This window comes from Mobula hypostoma, chromosome 5 (assembly GCF_963921235.1).
Source record: "Mobula hypostoma chromosome 5, sMobHyp1.1, whole genome shotgun sequence".
In the NCBI taxonomy this organism is placed as follows: Eukaryota; Metazoa; Chordata; class Chondrichthyes; order Myliobatiformes; family Myliobatidae; genus Mobula; species Mobula hypostoma.
In genome coordinates this window covers 138,075,955-138,101,415 of record NC_086101.1, presented here as the reverse complement: position 1 = coordinate 138,101,415, position 25,461 = coordinate 138,075,955, and the positions used below count along the sequence as shown (strand labels likewise).

At 37.0% G+C, this 25,461-nt stretch overlaps 1 protein-coding gene and 1 long non-coding RNA gene across 3 annotated transcripts in view; one reads left to right on the top strand and one right to left on the bottom strand.

Annotated features, from left to right (window-relative positions):
- Positions 1-25,461, top strand: part of elp1 (elongator acetyltransferase complex subunit 1) — a 97,944-nt gene that overhangs the window by 16,174 nt on the left and 56,309 nt on the right. For both annotated transcript variants that reach the window (XM_063049015.1, XM_063049014.1), the window contains exons 5-9: positions 6,159-6,239; positions 7,171-7,256; positions 17,604-17,703; positions 21,360-21,450; positions 24,137-24,260. In XM_063049015.1, the coding sequence (XP_062905085.1) occupies positions 6,159-6,239; positions 7,171-7,256; positions 17,604-17,703; positions 21,360-21,450; positions 24,137-24,260 (482 nt within the window). The remainder of the gene's footprint in view (positions 1-6,158; positions 6,240-7,170; positions 7,257-17,603; positions 17,704-21,359; positions 21,451-24,136; positions 24,261-25,461) is intronic.
- On the bottom strand, positions 462-7,132 carry LOC134347026 (uncharacterized). Its single transcript, XR_010018063.1, has 3 exons — positions 6,819-7,132; positions 2,447-2,591; positions 462-578 (listed from the first exon to the last, which is right to left on the bottom strand). It is a non-coding gene; the product is annotated as an uncharacterized LOC134347026 (long non-coding RNA).

Sequence of the window (25,461 nt, the reverse complement as noted above, 5' to 3'; positions counted from 1 at the left end):
AGTGAATTATTTCCTATTAATAACTATTTGGATCAATATGATCTAATACCTTTTAATATTGCTAAAAATTATCTTACCTATCTTGGTATTAAAATTACTAAAAATTTTAAAGATTTATATATCTATATCTATCTATATATATATATAATTTTCTTCCTTTAATTGAATATACACAACAAATGCTTTCCAAATGGTCGCCTATGACGTTGTCATTAATTAGTCGAATAAATGCGATAAAAATGACAATTTTATCGAAATTCTTATACACGTTTCAAGCTGTTCCATTCTTTGTCCCAAAAACGTTTTTGATAGAATAAATTCTATGATCTTATCATATATCTGAAATAATAAAAGCTCCAGAGTGAGAAAACCTTTATTGCAAAAATTTAAAAAAGCTGGTGACTTGGCCTTACCAAACTTTAGACCCTATTACTGGGCAAGCAATATTGGTTATATTACTTCTTGGATTCACTGTATAGATAACCAGGGCTGTCCTTCATGGGTGGACTTGGAGGAGAACTCGGTAAAGGGGTTCTCCTGAGCTTCTTTGCTGGGAGCTCCTCTTCTCTTTTTGTTTTCTAAGATTGGTAGAAAAGATCTTAGTCCCATGTTAGACATACATTAAAAATTTAGTTTCAGTTTCGCAGATCTTTTGACTTAAATAACTTTGTTCTTTCTAGTAGTATCCATTTTAATTATTTTTTTAAACCATCAATTTTAGACGAGGCCTTTTTAACATGGAAAACTAAGGGAATAATAACTTCTCTAGATTTGTTTTTAGTGGATTGTTTAATGTCTTTTTCTCAGCAATGGACAAATATGATTTATCTAATGCACAATTTTTTAAGATATTTACAAGTTAGGAATTTTTTTACGTGATTTGTTACCGAATTACCCGTTTGCTCATTTACTGAATATAATAGATGTTATCTTTCAGCTTAAACCATTCCAAAAAGGATTGATAGCCATCGTATATAAACGGCTATTGAATTTACGAATGATGTCTAATAATAAGGTTAAACATGCTTGGGAATTGGAACTTCAAGAACCATTTTCAGATAATCAATGGAATAAAATTTGTCATTCAGTTAATAATTCATCTATTTATGCCCATCACCCCTTGATTCACTTCAAGGTAGTGCACAGGGTGCATATGTCAAAAGATAAACTAGCACATATTTTTTCTAATATAAATCCGACTTGTGATAGATGCAACACTGAGGTGGCCACTTTAACTCACATGTTTTGGTCCTGCATAAAGTTAAATAACTTTTGGAGAGATGTTTTTAGAACGTTATCAAAAGTCATAGGTCTAGACCTACAGCCTAATTCACTTACGGCAATCTTTAGGGTTATTCCAATGGAAGCAGGAAACGTTCCTGCTTCCGCTCAACGCATGATAGCTTTCTCAACTTTATTGGCTAGGAGAGCTATTATACTGGAAGGATCCCAACCCACCTGCTGTATTTTTTTTGGCTCTCCTCCACTATGTCTTGTTTAAGTTTGGAGAAAATAGGAAGTCGGATGTTTGATACATCTTTTAAATTTGAGCAAACTGGGCGACCTTTTATTCAATATTTTCATATCTAATTCTTATTACTTTTATAGTTAATTATTCTTCTTTTCTCCACGAATTTTGAGATTTGATCAGAAAGATTTTCCCTTTTTTTTAAACTGTATCCTCAAAATGGACTGCCCAGTCCTCTTTTTTTTGTTTTAGGTTAGCTTAGTGGGTTTTTTTTTACCTCTCTCAATAATAGAAAACTTTGAATTTTTTTTTCCATGAACTGTTAAGAGGCGAGGTGGTCCTCTTCTTTTTAAATTAGCTTAATACTATACATGATTTTGACAGCGTATACTCCTTTGTATTATTATTGAAATATGTATTTGAGATAACCTCTCTGATTTGTATTTACCCTTATTCTTTTAAATCAATAAAAAAGATTGAAAGTCAGATACTCCACACTATACTGTCTACACAAACAAGAGAAAATCTACAGATGCTGGAAATCAAAACTACAGACACAAAATGCTGGAGAAACTCAGCAGGCCAGTCAGCATATATGGAAAAGAGTAAACAGTCGACGATTTGGGCCGAAACCCTTCATCAAAACTTGATACTGTCTACATTTTTTCATTTGGTCTGCTTCTGCCAATTTGATTGTCTATTAACGGCCACAGTCAATAACCTGTTATTTAAGTTCAACCTCAAGTGCTGTAGTCAATAAAAGGGAAAGTTATGATGTCAGCATTGCTCAGGCAAAACCTGATTGTCTGCCTGAAGGGGCATAAAGTGGGACAGTGATATTTTGATTGAGCTGTGCAGTAGAGAAATGCAGTCAAGACCATTTGCAAGGGCAGCCTCTGAACTTTACCACATTTAATGCCCTATTCTAATTCACAGGAGTTACATCACTACGTGATTAGAGTATGGGAATTGTATTACCTGACATTGTACCACTGCGAATGTCAATAATGCGAGGGCAGGGCCTGGAAATAATGTAATTTCTTCAATCCAGATTTCTCATGATACGCCAAATACAGAAGTTCCATATTGCTTTTCAACAATTATAATGCACTTCGAGCAAAATCTAAAAGGAAGGTGGGTTAGCAAGAGATGAGGTGATTACATGATCATTGTAATCAATTACGTGGCACTGAAGATCAAATGCTTTGAATAAGTAATTAAGCATGTAAGCCCTCAGCTGCTTCCTTTGCAACCGAGTGACCCCCACTGCCCTCTTTATCTTCATTTCCTCCCTTCCCCCACCCCCAAAACTCCCACTGCCCCCAGCCAATGATCTCTTCCACTTTGGGAACCACTGATCTAACCCTTTCCTCCACATCATCCTCCATTTTTTTTCAACATGTGCATATCTTAGAGTCATTAAAAATATCGCTAATATATCTTCCTCTACCACCATACCTGGTAGTGCATTCCAACCTCTTACTACTCTTTGTGGTTTAAAAAAAAGACCTGTCACATCCTCCCCCCTATATTTTCATCCCGTTACCTTAAAGACATTAGGCATTGTCGCCCTGGTTAAAAGGTGCTAGCTGTTCACTGTTTATACCTCTTATCATCTTATGCACCTCTATCAAGTCTCTTCTTATTCTCTTTTCCAAAGTGTAAAGCCTTAGATCACTCATCCTATCCTCATATGACATACTCTATAATCCAGGCAGCATTCTTTGCACTCACTTGAAAGCCTCCACGTCCTTCCTATAACGAGGCAACCACAACCGAACACAATATTCCAAGTGTGATCTAACCAGAATTTTATAGAGCTGCAACAATACCTCACTGCTCTTGAACTGAATCCCCCGACTAATAAAGGCCAACGCATCACACGCCTTCTTAACAACCCTATCAATTTGTGTGTAAATTATGAGGAATCTATGGACTCGTACCCCAAGATTCCAGTTCTTCTACACTTTTGAGAGTCCTACCATTAACTTTGTATTCTGCCAACAAGTTCGATTGTCTGAAGTTTTTCACTTAACATTTTTCCAGATTGAACTAGATATGCCACTTCTCAGCCCAGTTCTGCATCCTATCAACCTGGGACAAACTTCTACTCTATCCACAACACTACCAACCTTCATGTCATTTACAAATTTACTAATCCACCCTGTCACTTCCTCATCTAAGTCACTTATAAAAATTGCAAAGAGCAGGGCCCCAAGAGCAGATCCATGCGGAACACACCTAGTTATGGGCCTCCAGGTAGAATGTGCTCCATCTGCTACCACCCACTGCCTTCTGTGAGCACGCAGCCAAGTTTCCTGGATCCCATGCTTCCTGACTTTATGAATGAGCATGCAATGGAGATCCTTGTCTGATACCTCACTAAAATCCAGATTCGCCATGTGTCTACCTTCATCAATTTGTTTTATCACTTCTTGAAAACATCATTCAGGCTCTTAGCTGCGACTCACAAGCCATACAGACTATCTCTATATAGACTTCTCCAAATGTTCATAAAGCCTGTCCAAATATCCTCTCCAATATTTTGTCCACCACTGACACTCAGTAAGGAATGATTCTGAACTGTTCTGCTGAACATTAGATTATGAGGACACTCAGTCCTCAATTATTGTCATTTAGAAATGCAGGAACATTCTGGGTATGCTGTGTGTGCGCCAGAATGTGAGGCGACACTCGTGCGCTGCCCCCAGCACGTGCTCAGCTTGTGTTGGTGTTAACACAAATGATGCTTGTTTTGATATACATCTGATATAGGAATCTGAATCTGAACTAGTGCCACCAACCTTGTGCTCATTCCCAGTGTTTGGATTACACATAGCAAAGCTGCAGATGCACTAGCTACAATCATTGACTTTATCCTACTTAGGGCCAGGATTAACACCATTTCAGGGATGTTATCAGTCCCATGATCTTTCATCTGAAAAGTGAGAGTGAGCACATTGACTGAAGATACAACTGGTCTTGGTTACATGCCTCCCACCCTCTGTGGAAAGAGAAATAGTTTAAGTTAAATGACTGTCTGAACTTTTAATCAGTATGTTACTACCACATTTAGCTGTATGCACTACAACAATGAGGGCGCCAAAGGAACAGGGATTGGAATCTTACTCCTGCGTGGAGAGCACAGGAGGGAGAGAATTATGAGGATGAATCTTATTTGATATATAGATGCTAATGTTTTTTTAAACTAACAGAAAATACAATGCAAATGAAACATTAAGTTTGTTTCTCTCTTGGGTAACACTGACCTGCTAGAAATTCTAGCATTTTAGACCATAAGACATGGGCGCAGAATTAGACCATTCGGCTGATCGAGTCTGCTCCACATCATGGTTGATTTATTATCCCTCTCAACCCCATTCTACTTCCTTCTCTCCATAACCTTTGACATCCTTACTAATGAAGAACGTGTCAATCTCCACTTAAATATACTCAGTGACTTGGTCTCCACAGGATGTGGCAATGAATTCCACAGATTCACTACCCTCTGGATAGTGATTTTTATTTATTACAGATTCTATGGTATTCAGCTTTTATACTAACTCAGCAAAACAAAGCATCATTTGGCACTATAATTATCAATACTTTTAAGTTCAAAAGTTCAAAGTAATAATTATTATAAGAGTACATACTTGGCACTACATTCAACCCTGAGATTCTTTTTCTGCAGGCATACTTAGCAAAGTCATAGAACAGTAACTGTAAACAGAGTCAATGGACAACGGACTGTGCAAATGCAGATATAAATAAATAGCAGTAAATAACAAGCATGAAAAAACAAGATAAACGAGTCCGTAAATAAGTGTAGTTATCTCATTTTGTTCAAGGGCCGGATGGTTGACAGGTAGTAAGTGATCTTGAAGCTGAGGCTCTTGTACCTTCTACCTGATGGCAGCAGCAAGAAAAGAGCATGTCTTCTGGGATAGTGACACCCAGGAATGTGAAGTTTCTGACCCTCTCCACCTCTGATCCTCTGATGATTACTGGGTCATGGACCTCTGGTTTCCCTCTTCTGAAGTGTAAACTCAGTCATTGGTTGTATTGACATTGAGTGAGAGGTGGTTGTTATTATGGCGTTCAGCCAAATTTCCAATCTCCCTCCGGTATGCTGATTCATCATCCATCGTTGATGCTGCCCACAACAGTGGTGTCATCAGCAAACTTGTATATGGTGTTGGAGCTGTACTTACCCATGCAGTCATAGGTGTAAAGCAGGTAGAACAGGGGGCGAAGTACACACCCCTGTGGTGCTCCTCTGCTGATTGAGATTGTGGAGGAAATGCTTTTAACATAATTAGCAGTGCTTTTCAGTTGAAGTACCACTATATGTATTGTGATGGCAGTTATAATGTGTTCCACCATGAATTCAATGGTAGCAGACATTCCAAGAGCATTTGGCAGAATTTGGTCAAAGCTAAAATTTAACCTTAAATGTAATTGATTGTATATTTTTGCTATGAAACAACAAACCAATTTGCATTTGAGAGCAACATGCTGATTAAAATTTAGGTTATCAATCTGAAATTTCAGCAGTTTTCTAGGGTTGCTCAGACCTTTTGAAAACTGCCAGTATTTTCTGTTTTTTGTGAAACTGGATCAGCATTTTAACTATTCTGCTATCTTCTTTTACTAAAAGGCATACTGAATGACGTAAAATATTGCTTTGCAGGACAAGAGACAATTATAATGATGACTAAGGATTTTGAGCCAGTCACTGAAGTCAAAATTCACCAGGATGAGTTTGGTGAAGGTCAGTGATTTTTAAAAATAAATTTGAATAACACTTTTCACTGTCCTTGTATAGACTGTCAGCTATTTGTGAATACTCTTCTAACCTTTAATAAAGAGTGAACCATAGCATAGTTCTTTCAGAATAATATAAAACTACTTTGTTTAGAAGATGGTTTCAATCAACTTGTCCAGAATATAATTATTTTCTATGAGAAACCTACTCTAAATTATAAAATATTCTCACATCATTAATTTGGAGTTGCATGCACACACGATGGTATTACATTATAAAATTTTCTCTATATTCAGTTCCTAATCTCCCTGTTATATACTCTGAGTGGACAAATGTTATTAGGACAATAACAATCAGCAGCCCATGTATCACTACTTAGTGGACCATCCTCATACCGATTCCTTAGCTCTTCCTCCCTAACCTCATAGATTTCTCTGTGTTATACATACAGTCCCAATTCTTCTTGACCCTAATACTTAAAAACAATTTACCTATTTGTGTTTTCTAAATGCCCTTAATTTTAAAGAAATGAATCACATCCTTTAAGTCTGATACTCCGTCAAATCAACTGGAGAACACTTGTACCTTCTTAGTGTTGCCAATATGAACATGATGATCTGAATGGTCATTTTCTTTTCTGTTTCCATGATATTTCAGTGAACTTGTGTCTGGAATTCCCCCGTTCCACTTCTTCATATCTCTTCGACAGTCAAAAACCACCTAAACATTGTCAAAACTACATGTGGTACTTGGTAATGTCATTCCATACTCTCCCTTCTACAAAATATGCTCCCTGGAAAAAGATGCCAAAAGAAGATAATAGACTGAGAGTTTTAATTACTTTGCAAATATATTTTACAAAAGGAAGAATAAAGTTATTTACTTGCAGCAAGCTGTTTGTTGTGTTGTACACTTGTCACTTCCTTACTTGCTTCAGGAAAATTCATCACTGTTGGTTGGGGGAGAAAGGAGACCCAATTCCATGGAACTGAAGGTAAAGAAGCAGCTCGTCGTAAGTTAGTGGTGAGTATTATGACAAAGAATTCACCATTGTTTATCCTTCTTCTGTTGCTTGTTCATTGATGATGTTTCAAAGGTACATTTAATATCTGAGAAATGTATACAATATACATCCTGAAATGCTTTTTCTTCACAACCATCCATGAAAAACAGAGGAGTGCCCCCAAAGAATGAATGACAGTTAAATGTTAGAACCCCAAAGTCCCTCCCCCCAGCTCCCCCCCTGCGCATAAGTGGCAGCAAGCAACGATCCTCCCCCCCCCCCCACCAGCAAAAAAGGCATTGGCACCCACCACTGAGCACTCAAGTGCGGGCAAAACAACAGCAAGGACACAGACTTGCAGTACTCCAAAGACTGCTTGTTCACTCGGTGTTCGACATACCACAGGCTCTCTCTCTCCCTAATAAGAGAGAAAGAAATGTCTCCATTTCACAGCGAGAGGGGGGACATAACAAACAACTTGCTGGTTTACAATGTTTAAAGTCTGTTGCATCGCTTTTTCTGAGTTTTGTGCCCAAAGATCTCGGGTCTCTGGGCACACAGCCTTAGTCTTTCATCTCCCACGACACACCGATCTACACGGGCACCGACCTTCAATCCACCCGTCTCCAGAGCCACAACATCTCGGCCCTCCAAAGGCGAGCTGAGCTCTTAGGCTGCACCCTTAGCATGCCAAATAACGGCCATCCGTGAAACCCTGAGAGCGGATCCCATTCCTGCAAGAAACTGTAGTCAGCATGTAACACCAAGTCATGGTCTTCAAAAGAACACTGAAAGGGAAAAATGGAGATATTAACGATTGAAATACACCTGTTTCCGAAGATGCAAGCGAAGGAGTTGTCGTTAGGCGCCATTAATCCTCCTAAGCTCCTCAGGATGTGAGCTATTTCTTTTACGTTGTCTAGATCTAAATTGGTTTCACTGTATGGACAAGTTCTTTCCTTTTTAAATCTTTTTATTGAATAAGTATACAAAAAAGGTAAGCCATATAAACATTAATACAATGTTAAAGTATAATAAAATTCCAAGAGGTATCAATACCAAAAAAAAACTACAAACAATGTAATTTAAACATAAGAAACCAAGATAACATAATAGTATACTAAATTTTATATATATCAATGGAAAAAAAAGAAAAAAAACCCCCCAAAAAAAACCCACCGTGCAACTAACTAAAAGCAAAGCAAAGCAATGGGCTAACTTGAAACCAAACAGAGTTAAACTTAAAATCACGTCCTCAATCCCGACCTCCATTAAAAACAGTGAAAAAAAACAAGAAGGGTAAATATTACATTAAATGAAAATATCGAATAAAAGGTCCCCAAATCTGTTCAAATTTAAATGAAGAATCATAAAGGTTACTTCTAATTTTCTCCAAATTCAAACATAAAATCGTCTGAGAAAACCAAAAAAAGGTAGTTGGAGCATTAAGCTCTTTCCAATGTTGTAAAATACATCCTTTCGCCATTAAAGTAAGAAATACAATCATTCCACGGGCTGAAGGGGAAAGATTACTAGAAATTTTAGGTAGTCCAAAGATAGCAGTAATAGGGTGAGGAGATATATCTATATTTAATACCTTAGAAATAATATTAAAAATATCTCTCCAAAAAGTTTCCAAAGTAGGGCAAGACCAAAACATATGAGTTAAAGAGGCTATCTGCCCCGAACATCTATCACAGAAAGGATTAATATGCGAGTAAAAACGCGCTAACTTATCTTTGGACATATGTGCTCTATGAACCACTTTAAATTGAATTAGGGAATGTTTAGCACAAATAGAGGAAGTATTAACTAATTGTAAAATCTGCCCCCAATCATCCACAGAAATGGTAAGCCCCAATTCCTGTTCCCAATCTACCCTAATCTTATCAAATGGAGCTTTCCTAAGTTTCATAATAATATTATAAATCATAGCCGATGCACCTTTCTGACATGGATTGAGGTTAATTATCGAATCTAAAATATATGTAGGAGGAAGCATTGGAAAGGAAGAAAGTATAGTACTTAGGAAATTTCTAACTTGTAAATATCTAAAAATATGTATTCTTGATAAGTTATATTTATTAGATAATTGTTCAAAAGACATAAGGGAACCATCTAAAAATAAATCCAAAAACCGTAAAATACCCTTAGTCTTCCAAGTTTGAAAAGCGCGATCCGTAAAAGAGGGAGGAAAAAATATGTTACCTAAAATAGGAATCGCTAACCCGAATTGATTAAGATCAAAAAATTTTCTGAATTGAAACCAAATGCGCAAAGCATATTTAACTATCGGGTTAGAGACCTGCTTAAGGCGTTTCGAATCAAAAGGGAGAGAGGAGCCTAAAATAGAGCCAAGTGTATAACCCTGAACAGATTGTAGTTCCAATGCTACCCATTTAGGAATAGATAGTATGTCCTGATCAAGTAACCAAAATTTCATATGTCGAATATTAATAGCCCAATAATAGAATCTAAAGTTAGGTAATGCTAAACCTCCATCTCTCTTAGCTTTCTGTAAATGTATTTTACCCAGTCTCGGATTCTTATTCTGCCAAATAAATGAAGAAATTTTAGAGTCAACTTTATCAAAGAAAGATTTTGGAACGAAAATTGGTAATGCCTGAAACACATATAAAAATTTTGGCAAAAAAAACATCTTAACTGCATTAATACGACCAATCAAAGTTAAATATAAGGGAAACCATTTAGATGAAAGTTGAGTAATATGGTCTATTAATGGTAAAAAGTTAGTCTTAAATAAATCTTTGTATTTACAAGTAATTTTAATCCCAAGATATGAAAAATAATTATTAATCAATTTAAATGGAAATTTATAATATAAGGGAAGATGTTTATTAATCGGAAAAAGTTCACTCTTACTAAGATTTAATTTATAACCTGAAAAAAAACCAAATTGTGCTAATAACTCTAAAACAGCAGGAATGGATTTCTCAGGATTAGAAATATATAAAAGTAAATCATCAGCATAGAGTGATAATTTATGGGACTTTAATCCCCGAGTTATCCCAGTAATATTTGAAGATTCTCGAATAGCAATTGCAAGAGGTTCTAATGCAATATCAAATAATAGGGGACTAAGAGGACAGCCTTGTCGAGTACCTCGAAAGAGAGGAAAAAAGGTGAGTTTAAAGAGTTAGTACGAACCGAGGCTACAGGGGAATGATATAACAGTTTAATCCAGGATATAAATTTCAAGCTAAAATTAAACATTTCAAGCACCTTAAATAAATAAGGCCATTCTACTCTATCAAACGCTTTCTCGGCATCTAAAGAAATAACACACTCAGGAACATTTTGTGAGGGAGTATAAACGATATTTAACAATGTACGAATATTATAAAAAGAGTAACGACCTTTAATAAAACCCGTTTGGTCTTCCGAAATAATAGAAGGAAGTACTTTTTCTAGTCTATTTGCTAATAACTTAGAAAAAACTTTAGAATCAACATTTAATAAAGATATTGGTCTATAAGATGCACATTGAGCAGGGTCTTTATCCTTCTTTAGTATTAGAGAAATTGATGCTCTATTAAAAGATTCAGGAAGTTTACCAAGTTTCAGAGAAGCCTCAAAAACCCTACAGAGCCAAGGGATCAATAAAGAGGCAAAACATTTATAAAATTCAACGGTAAACCCATCCGGGCCAGGAGCTTTCCCCAGATTCATAGAAAAAATAACATTCTTAATCTCATCCATTGTAATGGAAGTATCTAATAAAGAAGACATATCCTGTGAAATCTGAGGGAAGTCTAACTTATCTAAAAAATCATTCATATATTTAGAATCTCGAGGAGACTCTGATTGATATAAAGAAGAATAAAAATCACAAAAGGTTTGATTAATCCCCACATGATCCAGTATCAATCGATCATTTTGGTTATAAATCTGATTGATTTGAAATTTAACATAATTAGATTTCAATTGATTAGCCAGCAGCTTGCCAATTTTGTCACTGTGAACATAAAAGTCACTTCTTGTTTTCTTTAATTGGTTTACAATCGAGGACGAGAGTAGTAAACTGTGTTCCATTTGAAGTTCAGTTCTTTGTTTGTATAACTCCTCGGAAGGAGCCATAACATATTTCTTATCAATTTCTTTAATCTTGTCCACAATTGCCATCTCCTCCTGCTTCTGTTTCTTCCTCAAAGCAGCAGAATACGAAATAATCTGACCCCGAATATAGGCTTTAAAAGTGTCCCAAAGAGTGTTAACCGAAATATCCTCTGTATGGTTAATTGTAAAAAAAAGCTCAATCTGTTCACTCATAAAGTTAACAAAGTCCGAGTCCTGAAGCAACAGCGAATTAAAACGCCATTGTCTATTATTTGGTATATTGGCCATAATTTTAATAGAAAGCTTAAGTGGAGCATGATCCGAAATGGTTATAGAATCATAATCACATTTAATCACTGAAGGAATAAGACGAGAATCAATAAAAAAAATAATCAATTCTTGAATAGGAATGATGAACATGTGAAAAGAAGGAAAAATCTTTTTCCTGAGGATGCAGAAAACGCCAAATGTCCGTCGACCCAGAATCAGAAAGGAAAAAATTAATCAAATTTGCAGATTTATTAGGTAAGGTCCGTAAAGGAGCCGAACGGTCCAAAGCTGGAGACAAACAGGTATTAAGATCTCCGCCCCAGATCAATGAAAACTCGTTCAAATTCGGAAACTGATTAAACAATGATTTATAAAATTCCGGACAATCCATATTAGGAGCATAAACATTAACCAAAACTACTTTTTTATTAAATAGTAAACCACTAACCAATAAAAATCTACCATTCGGATCAGAAATAATATCCTGTTGTATAAAAGTAACTGAGGAATCTATAAAAATAGAGACGCCTCGAATCTTAGCATTGGAGTTCGAATGAAATTGTTGCCCCTTCCAGAATTTAAAAAAACGTAGTCTGTCCCCCCTCCGTACATGGGTCTCTTGTAAAAATAAAATTTGTGCTTTAAGTCTCCGGAACACTTTAAAAACTTTTTTCCTTTTAATAGGATGATTAAGACCGTTAGTATTCCAGGAGACAAAATTAATAATAGACTCCATAGATCCTAAAGTCAACCCACAACAAGGAGGATTGACAATAGGCTCGACCCACGAACCCGGAGAGGAAACAGAACATACGAAAGATACCGGGAAAAAGGACGCAACCAGTACTTCAATAATGTATATAGCCCAAAGAGAAAAAAACTAAAACGTGAAGCCCCTCCCACCACCCCCCGCCCCAAGACCCCAAGGCAAAATCTAAAGCAGACCCGCCCGAAAGAAGCAAGCACTAAAACTACCCCCATGACTTCCGGTATACGCTCCCTAAAAAAAAAGGTATAAATATGAAAAAGATCAGCTAATTGTAAAACAGTAAAAAAGTAAAAAAAAGGTAACTCAATTAAAATACACACACAACAGAACAAAAGCCAGAAAATATATATTAAAAAAAAACCACAATAAACCCCAAACCCATGAATAAACACAACAAGAAAAAATAAGATTATTGACATAAAGTGGTTATAAAAAGCAAAACAGAATAAAATTTTAAAAAAACTACAAAATTTAAGGCCACACAGGAAATACGTAAGATGACAAAAAGGAAGTAACCACCCAGAATCCCCTGGGAAAAGAAAGAAATGACGCAGTTGAAAAGAAAGTTTAGCAACCATATTAAGAAATCAAAAATAAACTTTTCTGCCCAAATAGGGCACGAAAAAGTTAAAACCAGCCAATTCACAGCCTCCGATCAACGGAGATAATTAAAAAAATAGCAATTAAGATGTTGAAGGTGAAAGTTGATCCAGATAACTCTGGGCATCCGATGGAGAATCAAAAAAACGAAGGACTCCATTTGACATGCGAATCCTTAGACGTGCAGGGTACAGCAACGCTGGTCTTAAATCCATCTTATAGAATTCCGACATCACAGATCTGTAGCGAACCCGTTGGTCCCGGATTGGTTTACTGAAATCTTCCACAAATCGGAACCTAAGATCCGAAAAATCAATGAAACCTTTAGATCGAGCGAATCGAAACAGTCTCTCCTCGTCTTGAAAGTAATGAAAACGTAAGATAACATGCCTAGGTCTATCTGACCTAGACGAGTATGATGGGATTCTGTGAACACGATCCAGTAGCGGTGGTTGGTCAGGAAATACAGTAGGGAATGCATCTTTTAAAAGTTGAGAAAAATACTTCATGGGGTTGTTAGATTCCACAGCTTCACGCACCCCAATCATTCGTAAATTCTGCCGTCGCATTCTAGATTCCAAGTCAGAGTTTTTAAAAGTCAGAAAGTCAAGTTTCTTCTTCATTACATTAATTGTTTCTTCGATTTTCCCCATCTTAAGCTCACTTTGTTGCGCGAATTTTTGAAGATCAGATATAGCCGACTGATGTTCCGCAATAAATGTTTGCATCTTATCAATTGAATCGGCAATTTTCTGGAGATTAATTGAGATTTCCGTATGAATCAGGTCTTTAACAGAGTCTGCAATTTCCGTACGAATCATCTCCCTAACAGAGGTTGAAATTTCCCTCTGAATTAACTCCAATATAGCTTTCAAAGTCACCGGTGATTCAGTCGGGGGGAGATCCATACCTTTCGGTTTAACCAGAGGTTTACCATCCTTGCCGTTTTTCCCGTTCTTAGACATAGCAGATCTAAGTTCCATCCAGTTGTCGGAGAATTCAGTTTAATTCAAAGTATTGTAAGAGTTGATGCCTTAATGGTTAATTAAAGTATAGCTGACCATAGAGAAAAAAAACTCAGAGGTAATGGAGCGAGTCAAGAACGCGACTTCACTCCATGAGCGCTACCGGAAGTCCCTGGACAAGTTCTGAAGGGAATCTAATTTTGGTCTTTGAGTCAGATTGATTCCAAATATTAGCCATTTTCCTATGTCCCTTAATAAATTGGCCTAATAAAATCTTTTAATCTTCTATATAAAATCAACACTAGATCTACTCTCAAGTACCTTCTATGAAACAAGTTCTAAACTTTTAATACCTAATTCCACTCACTTTTAAACTGGAACCATTATTGTATTGTACTCTACTTGCTGCATTTTCCATTTTAACTGAAACAAATATCAAGGCTGGGAAATGTAGAGATTTTCATATGATTTAGTAATTCAGAATGTAAAGCAGTTTTCATTCCTTGGCTTTTGTCCAGAATTCTGCTGTGTAAATGCCATAGTTCAACATGGGCAAGGCTTGGTGGTGGTGGTGGTGGTGGTGGATGTGTGTGTGTGTGTGTGTGTGTGTGTGTGTGTGTGTAGAGTTTGGTTATGTTCCCATGTCACAGACGCTGTAAATATGAATTCAGTATGTTGAGTTTTTTGAGTTGCATAAATTGCAGGTAGAGATCTATAGTGATGATTTAAAGATTTGGGTTAAAATTACAGTGAAACTCTGGTGGTTTTGGAAAGGAACCATTGAGCACATCTACAAGGAACACTGCCACAAGAAAGTAGCAACCATCATCAAGGTCCTCCACCATCCGGGCCATGCTGTCTTCTGTCATTGGGAAGGAGGCTGAGGAGCTTTAGGTCCCATATCACCAAGTTCAGGAACAGTTATTACCCTTTGACCATTAGGCTTCTGAATCAGGGTGAATAACTTCAGTCAGCTCAAATAACTTCTCTCACCTCAACACCAAACTTATCACTGAACACAACCAATAGGCTCACTTTTCAAAGACTCTACAGCTCTTGTTCTCAGTATGATTTATACATTTATTTATTTATTTATGATTTAGGTTTTATTTTTGTATTTGCACTGTTTGTCTTTTACATATTGGTTGCTTGTCAGTTTTTGTGTGTATTTTTTCATTGATTCTATTGTGTTTTCTTTGTTCTACTGTAATTGTCTGAAGAAAATGAATCTCAGGGTAGTATATGGTGACATAATAAATTTACTTTGAACCTTGAGGTGGATATGCAGAAGCATACACTTGCGATGTCCAAATTGGGATCTAAAGCTGAATTCAGGAGCACTTCATTTAGAAAGTGGGAATATTGTGGCACTTGCTGTGCCTGAAGTGATACCTTTTCTGGAGCAGCTAAATTAGTAAATGAGGGAGAAAGGAATAGGACAATATTAAAATCAAGAAGCTTGGTGTTTCACTGGCATTTTTCATGATGTCTCAGTTCACTTTACTGCTGATTAAATACAAGAACGATGATATACAGATTTGCTTGGATGAAGCAGAAGAAAAGTGGCTTAACACTGCCACAAATCATTGGGCTAAATGGTCTTTTTCTTTGTAATACATGATATGTAAGGTAATCCTTCCATTTTTAAGAGCCATGTTTGAATCCAGTGAAACTTATTTTTTACATCTTATGTGAAATAAACTGAGAATGTGTTTGAGAGCTTAACTTAGCAATTACTCAAAAAGGATCAAAACTTTTTAGGATGAAAGTTAATTCAATATCATTTAGTTGCTTTTGACAATACAGTGGATCCTGTTTAATTGGGCCACTGATTAATTAGGGCAGCCATTTATTTGGGACAACTGTTAAACAAGAATAATTGAGAAAATAGCTGGGATTCCCTTCATTTATTTGGACACTATGCCACTTAATTGGGACAGGAGACTGTTGCTGAACAGTTTGTAACTAGTGTCAGTAATGTGCAGTTGTGTGGCCATTAGATATTATGCCATGCTTAGAGCAAGCAGATTTTAAATAGCATCAATTGCATGTATTTGAAGTGAAAATGAAATAATTTCACTACTGCAACAATTTAGGAACCATGAAAAATTGATAACCATCTTGAATGATACAATGAAAATGAAGATTTGGAGGACATAATCATTGAAAACATTGTATGTAGGCAGTCCATTATCTGCACTAGGTGTCTGCGCTTATTTTGTTCATTTAGAGTCAATCAAAAGAACACGACAGGGTACAGTAGATGAATTCTTCCATTGATAACTATTAGCAGCTGCTTAAATGGGCCAAGATGTACTAATCCCGATGTGTCCCAACTAAACTGAATCCATTGTATAAGTAGCAAAGCTGACTGGACAGCTCTTCAGTCGGTAGACATGCCAATGTTATTGGCCCAATCTGAGTTCTGCATGACACAAATTCCTAACCATGATGAGAAACTGTACTGAACTCCTTGTCTGTGTTCCCATTTTACTAATTTAATTCTGTACCCCTTAATATTTCACCTTTTTCCTGTATTCTGCCTTGTCAAAATATTTCTGAATATTCTATCAACTAAATTTGGCCTATCAATACCAGCGGATCTGCCAACTTCGTTACAAGCCATCATCTTTTCTGAAGGAACCTCTTCATATGATGCTGTTCAACTAATCTGCTCATTTTTATTAAAATATAAGGATCAAATGTTTTCCCCACCACAGATATTTTACAGTAGATAGCTAGAGCCTGAGGAGAATTAATGTACAGAGTGATTTTGGAGTGCAAGTCCATAGCTCCCTGAAAGTGGCAACACAAACAGAGTGGTAAAGAAGCTGTAGAGCATGCTTGCCTTCATTGGTCAGTGCAGTGTGCATAAAAATCAGAATACCTATGCGGTTCTTTGCTAGGCCACATTTGGTGCAGAGTGTTTAGTTCTGGTCATCACATTGTAGGAAGAATGTTGAGATTTTGGCGTTATTGGAAGGTGCAGGAGAGGTTCACCTGGATATTGCCTGGATTAGAGAACATTAGCCATAAGGAGAGATTCAGCAAACTTGGATTGTTTCTCTGGGGCATCGAATACTGAGAGAAGATTTGACATTCGAATATAAAATGATGAGACTTAAAGATTGGGTAGATATTCATTGTCTTTTTTCCCCAGAGTGGAAATAGCAAAATCTAGAGCGTGCAGGTGTAAGATGAGAGGGTGAAAATGTAAATGAGATTTGTGAAGCACTTACTTTATACTTTATTGTCGCCAAACAATTGATACTAGAACGTACAATCATCACAGCGATATTTGATTTTGTGCTTCGCGTTCCCTGGAGTACAAATCGATAGTAAATATTAAAAATTTAAATTATACATCATAAATAGAAAATAGAAAAGGGAAAGTAAAGTAGTGCAAAAAAAAGAACCAAGAGGCAGGTCCGGATATTTGGACAGTACGGCCCAGATCCGGGTTAGGATCTGTTCGGCAGTCTTATCACAGTTGGAAAGAAGCTGTTCCTAAATCTGGCTGTACGAGTCTTCAAGCTCCTGAGCCTTCTCCCGGAGGGAAGAGGGACGAAAAGTGTGTTGGCTGGGTGGGTCGTGTCCTTGATTATCCTGGCAGCACTGCCGTGATCAAAAGAAGGAAAATGCAGCCAGGTTGCCTGATCTAACACATTTCTTAATTGGTACGATAGGAAGTTGAGCCAGCCCTTCCATGGGATGATCATAAGTTCCGTGTGACTTGGCGAGGTGATGGACAGCTGTTTGCAGTGAGTGCCATTTGTCCATTGACAGGTATGTATCTGATATCTACTTTAATAGATAAATATTTTTCTAAAGGCTAGTTTTACCTATATTTTTATGGCTAAAAATCAATTTTGCACGCTATTACGGTTTAGCACTTGGATATATCTCTTTCTGTTACTTGTTTATGGAGCAGTAATTAATGCTACTGTTTATCAGTTCCATCATTCAGTCTTGACCTCAGGTGCTGTTTGTGTTGCGATTACAAATTGTTCCAGTGACAATTTGTGCCAGCTCTGATTTTGTTCTCTGGCCCAAAGACAATCAGCCACTTAATTTACCTCTTAGTGTAGGTAAGTGGCAACAAAATCAAAGGAGTGAAAGGCAGGGATTTATTGATGGACGTATGAGAGGGAAGTGAAGGTAGGAGAATCGACTGATGGGATTTCTCTATTGAGAACTTCCATAAATCCAATAGACCTGATAGCCTTCTTTATCATAATAATGTTTATTTTCTACAGTAGATGGGCTATTTTCCAGGGATTTTGTGAGATTCAGGATCAACTCTGAGGTAGATTATTTTAATCAATTCATGGTATGTAGACAGTGTTGGCATGCAGTATAATTACCTATCCCCAGTTGTCCTTGAGAAGGTAATGGCGTGTCACCACCTCGAACTTGTGTGGTGAAGGAGGCCCCACTGTGCCCTTAGATGGAGTTCCAGGATTTAGATGAAACAGGAATAAAATGGCAGTGTATTTCCAAGTCAACAAGATTTACTGTAATGCTGATTGGAGTGTGGTGGTGTTAATATGCTGTTGCTGCTCTTGTCCTGTGTGGCAGAGGTTATAGGTTTGGAGGTGAATTGAAGCAACTTTAAGAAGTTCCTATGGTGTATATTTACAAATGGTTTAAAAGTGTTGGAAAAAGGAGCAACTAGTTAAGGTGATAATTGGACAACTAATGAATCAGATTTATTTACTGAAAGGGGCAGTGACTGCAAGTAGAGTTCCCTGGGGGGCCTAAAGTGGGTGTTCCGATCAAAATCCCTTTCATGGGAAACTAAATTATTACATTAATGAGCCGGTCCATGGCAATGAACTGGAATATCCAGAACATCAGGAATCCTGTTGTCATGCAGTATTCCATTATTGACCTTCCTACAGTGCTGAAAGAATTCATCTGTAAATAATGAAACTGACACCCACGTGGATATCTGGCTAGTGTAATCTAAACATTTGACAGATACTCCTACATGTATTGCTATTGTGCATCTGAAATAAAACCATCATGCAGTGCGATGTAATGCCATGTTGTGACAGTGTGCATACATTTAACGGAGACTTTCACAGGTGAGAAACTTCTGATAACTGCTATTCATTTAGTGTGGTCTCAAACCTTCAATGGGGGCACACTTTTGCCTATCCTGCCTTTGATGAATTGGATGCAAGAATGTGCAATTGATGTTGGAAGTTTGGAATAAAATCGACACAGTTTAGCAGATGTGTTGATCCAAACACTGATGCAGGAAGGTGGGCAATGCCTTTCATAATTTGCTGGCTGGTCTGACTTACTGATGGATGCTAAGAGTGTCAGTCTATTACTGACGGCTGGAATTTTGCTCCTTGCAGATCTAGATTATTCAATACAAACTGTATTGGATGCAATGCTCTTTAATTCAGCTGTGAGCTAATTTGTTTAAACACTTATTCACCCACTAGAGAATGGGTAAAGGTAGTGCAAAGGCAAACAGTTCAAGCTACCACCACACAACTCCAGAAATGCTTTGTTTGATCCTGTCCTTGCATGCTGTCGGTGTGAAACTTACACTTTCTTCCTGTTAGCACATGGTGATTCAGTTTCCAACCACAGACATACTGGTAGGTTAAGTGGCTTCTATAAATAAGTGTATGTGGATGATAGGAGAAGCTGAAGTTGAAGGCCGTGAGCAAGTAGTGTACTGTGAAATAAGTGAGGGAATAGGATTGATGGGAATACTCTGCGAGCCAAGATGTACTCATTGGGTTAAATGTTACAAGAAATGTGTATCTTAGCCAACCCATGTTAAAGCATTTTGAAAATGGGAGAGGACAGATTCAGTAATGGCTAAGTGGAAAGCTTGCAGTAAGCAATTTAAATTGATTAACATGATTGATTTCTTTGGTTGAGTTATTCTCTGGTCTTGGCAATTTCCTTGCAAATGTTTTGTCACCACGTGAGGAGACAATCATCGATGTGCTGTTGATTGTGGTGTGTCCTCTGAAAACTTGGCCTTTATTGAACATCATTTTGGAAATTCATTTGTGATGTGGGAAGGAAATCTCGTCGCTGATTGCTTGTGTGGCAAACTTCGTGCTTTGTGGTCTGGAATTTGGCCTGCAACATCATAAATAGGATCAAGGTCAACATATTTGTTTACAGAATTGTTCATGGAAAACTACGCTTCTAGGAATTCCCTTGCGTGTTGTGTGTTCACTTGCACCATGACGTTCATTGATGCCCAGTCAAATTTGTGCCCCCCTCAATCTTCATGGGGAGAGACTAGAGAGTTGGTCATGGTGCCGCTTTACAGCCAATTGATGTTCATGGATCCTTGTGGATAGTTTTCTTCCATTTGGCTATTGTAATATTTGCTGCTGTCCCTGCTTTGGATTTTGTACACCACAAGCATTCACAGGACACACCACAGTCAACAGCATACTGATATTGTCTCCTCGCATGGTGACAAAACGTTTGCAAGTAAATTGCCAAGACTGGAGAACAACTCAACCCAACCATCAACCACCTGAGCTACACATCTTCCAAACTGTTTCCATGATTGACTCTGTGTAAACAGGGCATTTTTCTCAAACAAAATTTAACATTTGAAAGTGGTTTCTATAACAGAGTAGCTAATAATTTGCACTGTGCAATTCAGTGCACTTATTTAGTAGTCATTACCCCCAAATTTCATAGAGTCACTTTGTAGAAGTAATTGTGGTGAAACTGAACAAACTTATTTATGCTGTTTTTATAAGGAGATAGGGGAAAATTAATTTTAAATGAACCTATTTAAGTTTTTATTATGCTGTGTTTCGCTCTGAAACTCAGTGCCTAAAACTATAAGGGATGAAGATTCATTGATACTTTTAAAAGCCAGATGAAAACCTATTTATTTAATCTGGCTTTTAACTAAATCTTTTTGTCTTTTATTTTCACGATTGTTCTTTATCCTATTGAAAAGCACTTTGAACTACATCATTTGCATGAAACATACTCTATAAATACTTTATTAATATTATTAGTCCATTGTCCTTCTGAATGCTGACAGCAAAGCTATTTTGCATTGGACATCTTTCATCTTTTAATAATTTTGTCACCCATTGGTCTTGGTATTTTTGGAATTTAAACATAGTTTTGTCCAATTTAAACTGTAATTCATTACACAGGAGCAGCACATGAAGGCACTGGAGGAACTCTGGGTCAGGCAGTATCTATTGAGAGAAATGAACAGTCAATGTTTTGGATTGATATCCTTCATCAGGACTGCTTTGACAAGGATTCCCCAACCACCACTAAGCAGTATTAATGAAGGTCTTAACCCAAATCATCATCTTTCCATTTTGCTTCATAGATCATGCCTCACCTGCTGAGTTCCTCCAGTTCCTTTATGTGTTGCTGCAGTTTTTCAGTATCTGTAGTCTCTTGTATCTCCATCCTTTTCTCAGGATCTAGAAAGCTGAGGATATGGAATAGAGAATGTGTGCTCCAATCAACCAGTGAACTTGTTAATGGTCTTGAGTCTGCCCTGTGCTGGAAGTGAGTAATATAAATTAAATCATATCCTTCTGTGTTCTTTGGAAATTTGCATAGTAGTTGAGAGGGTAACTTACCATCAAAATTGACATTTTAGAGGAGGTTTTTCTCTTTTCATATGGTGCTGCTGGTTTTAAATTGACAAGCATATTATCAATGTTCACAATTGTATGTGTGCTTTAAGAGGTACTGTATATATTTCCATATTTTTACTTCTGTCGCATTTGGTGTCATTAACTATTGTCCTTGATTTGGAAATGTTTTGGTAACAGGCAGATAGAGAATGTGCAAAATAAAATCTTGAGTCATTTGACTTCCCTTTTTCTTCTCTTCTCCCATTCACCATCATCCTAAAATCTGGTTAAACATGCATACTCACCTGATACTTTATTGTCAACTACGGTTCAAGTAATATGGAGGCCCCATGTGTAACATTAATTATATCCAACTGTAATTTTGTAAATGAAAAGCAGTTGAATGTTAAGTTGAAGCCAAATTTTATTTGCTGAAACTTGATTTCTCAAAAAGCTTAAAAAAGATTATCTCAATGAAATATTAAAGAGAGTTGCAATTTGAAGGGCCTGTGAATTAAAATAACCATCAGGGATTATTCATTTCAAATCTTCCAATTTTATAAATCAAATTGGTTGTAATGATAAAAACTTAACCACAAAAATCAAGGCCAGTGCTTCGAGTTTAGCCCAGAGGAAATTCTGCTTTGTCAGTTGAGCTTATGTATGAGATGTTTTCTTCATTCTGATGTAGAAAATAACATTACTACTGTTTTTGGAAAAATAGTTCTCCCCATTATGCTGATCAATAGTTAGTCCTCAACCAACATCATTAAAGCAAGTAATCTGATCATTATCCCTTCATAGTTTAGGAGACCATGATATAGTGAAACTTAGAAGTGCCTATTTCTTAGTTATAAAAATACTTCCTTTTTTAGTGGTAAAGCACTTACCGTGCTGGGGTTAAGAAAAGTAGCCCATGAGGAGAGTAACTAGCCTTTTGCAAAGATAGCCTTACAATTAAGTCAAGTCAAATCAAGTTTATTGTTACGTGCATAAGTACAAAGAGGTATAGTACTTCATTGTACATATGCACATGACAGTAACTTTGATTTGGTTGTTAATCAAAATCAAGAAAATGAAAAATTGTTAAAGTGAAAATATTGCTTGCAGCAGCATCACAGGTACCTAGGTTAAGGCAACACAGCATTTAACACGCCATTCAGCCATTTGGATTCATACCAAGTCCAAAGAGAGTAATCTGATCAATCCCATTCCTCCCTGTTCATTATCCTATAATTCTGCAACTTGTTCTTTCTCGTGCATGCCAGTCAACTCCTCTTTGACTCTATTTTGCCATTAGAGTTAATGTACTATAATGAACCAACCAGCAAATCTTTAGGATGTGGGAAGAAACTAGAACATTCTTGAAGAGATTCACATTGTCACAGAGAAAATCTGCAAATTCATACAGACCTGAGGTCAAGATTGCACCTGGGTCCCTGCAGCTGTAGGGTAGCAGTACCAGCTGTGTTACCACCGTACCAACCCTCAAGATTGTTTCATGTCTTTTTCAGCACACAAGGATAAAGAAAAACAAAGTAGTTGTTACTCAAGATCTGATGCAGCATACAAAAAACAAATAATAGTAAGAAAAACACAATAATGAGAAAAAGATTAATACATAAGATAGCTTAGATACCTAGATTGATTGTGTTACATAAAGTGACGCTAGGTGCAGGAGTGTCTCTTCATAAAGTGACTCTGCCAGGAAATGATAAAGTAGTTGTGGTGGGGTGGGTTAGTGGGTAGAAGTGTTAATCAGCCTTACTGTTTGGGGAAAGTAACTGTTTTTGAGTCTGTTGGCCCTGGTAGTCTCCTCCCTGATAGGAGTGGGATAGACCGTCCATGAACAAAGTGAGTGGGATCCTTCATTATATTGCTGGCCTATTTCTGATACCTTTCTGTACATATGTCCTTGGTAACGGGTAGGCTGATAATGTGATGTGTTGGGCAGTTTTGGCTACCCTTTGATAAAACCTTCCTATCCGCCACATTGCAGTTTCCATACCATGCAGTGATGCAGCATGTTAGGATGCTTGCTACTGCGCATCTGTAGAAGGCCATGAGTATTGATTTGCATGGTCTCGCTCTCTTCAGCCTCCTTAGAAAGTGGAGGCATTGATGAGCTTTCTTTGGATTGAGTAAGATGTCTTCTGGGACCGTGAGAGGATTGCGAGGTGTGCACTCCTGTGGAGTTTTAATAAATTGACTGCAACCTACCTCTAGCCACAGTGACTCCAGAGCACTGCACCATCATTGTACTTCGCAATGCTTTTGTTCAGTTTTGAAGTGAAATATGTATGCTACTGTTGAATTACATACAAAGTTTTGCCATTCTCACTTACAGGTATGACTCTGGCTGACCAGTGGCAGTCGGATGCTTCTGGTGTGGTATTATAAACATTAGTTTCTTGTCGTCATTTAGCTGTTGACCCGAATCACATAGGCTTTGTACTTGACGCTGCACCATAATAACATAGTTTAGATTGTTTATTCATACTATGAATAGAAATGAATTTTGACTATGTGTAATATGCCCTTTTTATGGTTATGACATTAAAACAGAATATGTGAGGTACCATTGTAATCTTTTTTGCATTACGCTTCTTCCCTAGACCATCGGGCAGTTTAATTGCATCTACACAGCGAAAGCCTAATAAGCATAATGTTGTATTCTTCGAACAGAATGGTTTACTGCATGGGGAATTTTCACTTCCTTTTGACAAAGACCAAGTTAAGGCAAGTACAAGATGGTATTTCATTCTCTTCCCACCAACCCCCACTTCTGCTTCCAGTTACAAGACCACATTCTTGTTCTTTATATTTGACCCCTGACAGCATGAGTGAAGCGAAAGCTGTATTTGCCTGCATTGTGAGAGTGAGTACTATTAAGTGAATACTAATCAATGTTTCATTCTTTAATCCAGAGACACTAATCCCATTGTTTACTTATTCAGGTTAGCTAATTAACTATAAAATGCTTGTTGATATCACTACACCATTTAATATGCAGGAGGCAACCAGGACTTGCAGCAAACAGAATCTTATTTATACAATGGACCACAACAAATAGAGTGTGGGGTCTAACTTCTTTAACAAAAAAGTCTCCACAAGTTATAGCAAGTATAACTAGTCAGAACTATAGCAGCATTTCCTACTAAGAGTAGTGTTTCTTTATCAAAATGAGTGGTGAACAATTAAATTGATCCACATAAAATAAATCCCTGCAATTTACAGCAGTGAAGTCATGCAGATAATTGACTGGAGAATTATCCAATAATCTCTGCTCTGGACAAGAGCTGAACATGCAGCTAACCAAGCGTAGGTAACAACTGAACATGTCACCACACAGTGGAATTGTACACAGCCCCATGCCTGTGTTTTGATCTGCTTTGAATTCAGAGCACTTCAGATACCCTGTATGATTTATAACATTCAAAGATTTGAGACACCAAATCGTCAATGGTTAATTAATTCACAAGCCTGTTCGAACAAATTTCAAATTATTGTTCCATTTGATACATTATTTGTGATTTTTTTAAAGTTCTTTGAGAAAAAAGGATTTTGAAAATAAAATATAGCTTAAATTTAATTTTCAACTGTTTTTCATTTACACAGTTGTAGTTGGTATGTAATTTATGTTTTTCACATGAGCGATACAGTGATAAGGGATTAGAGGGGCAGAATTTAAGTGTTTTCTCTGAAAAAGTTTTCTCAAGCAATGCATTGTGTAGATTGCCCTACTAGAAAGGAGGTCATGCCTAACCTTTTCTTGGGAAAAATGAGGCTGGGGAAGTGACTGAAGTGACAGTCAGGGAGCACTTTGGGACCAGTGACCACAATTTGATAATTTTGAAATAGTAGTAGAAAAATTAGGATAGGTCCAAGTTAAAATTCGAAATTGGGTAAGGCTAATTTTTATGGCATTAAGAGGAACTTG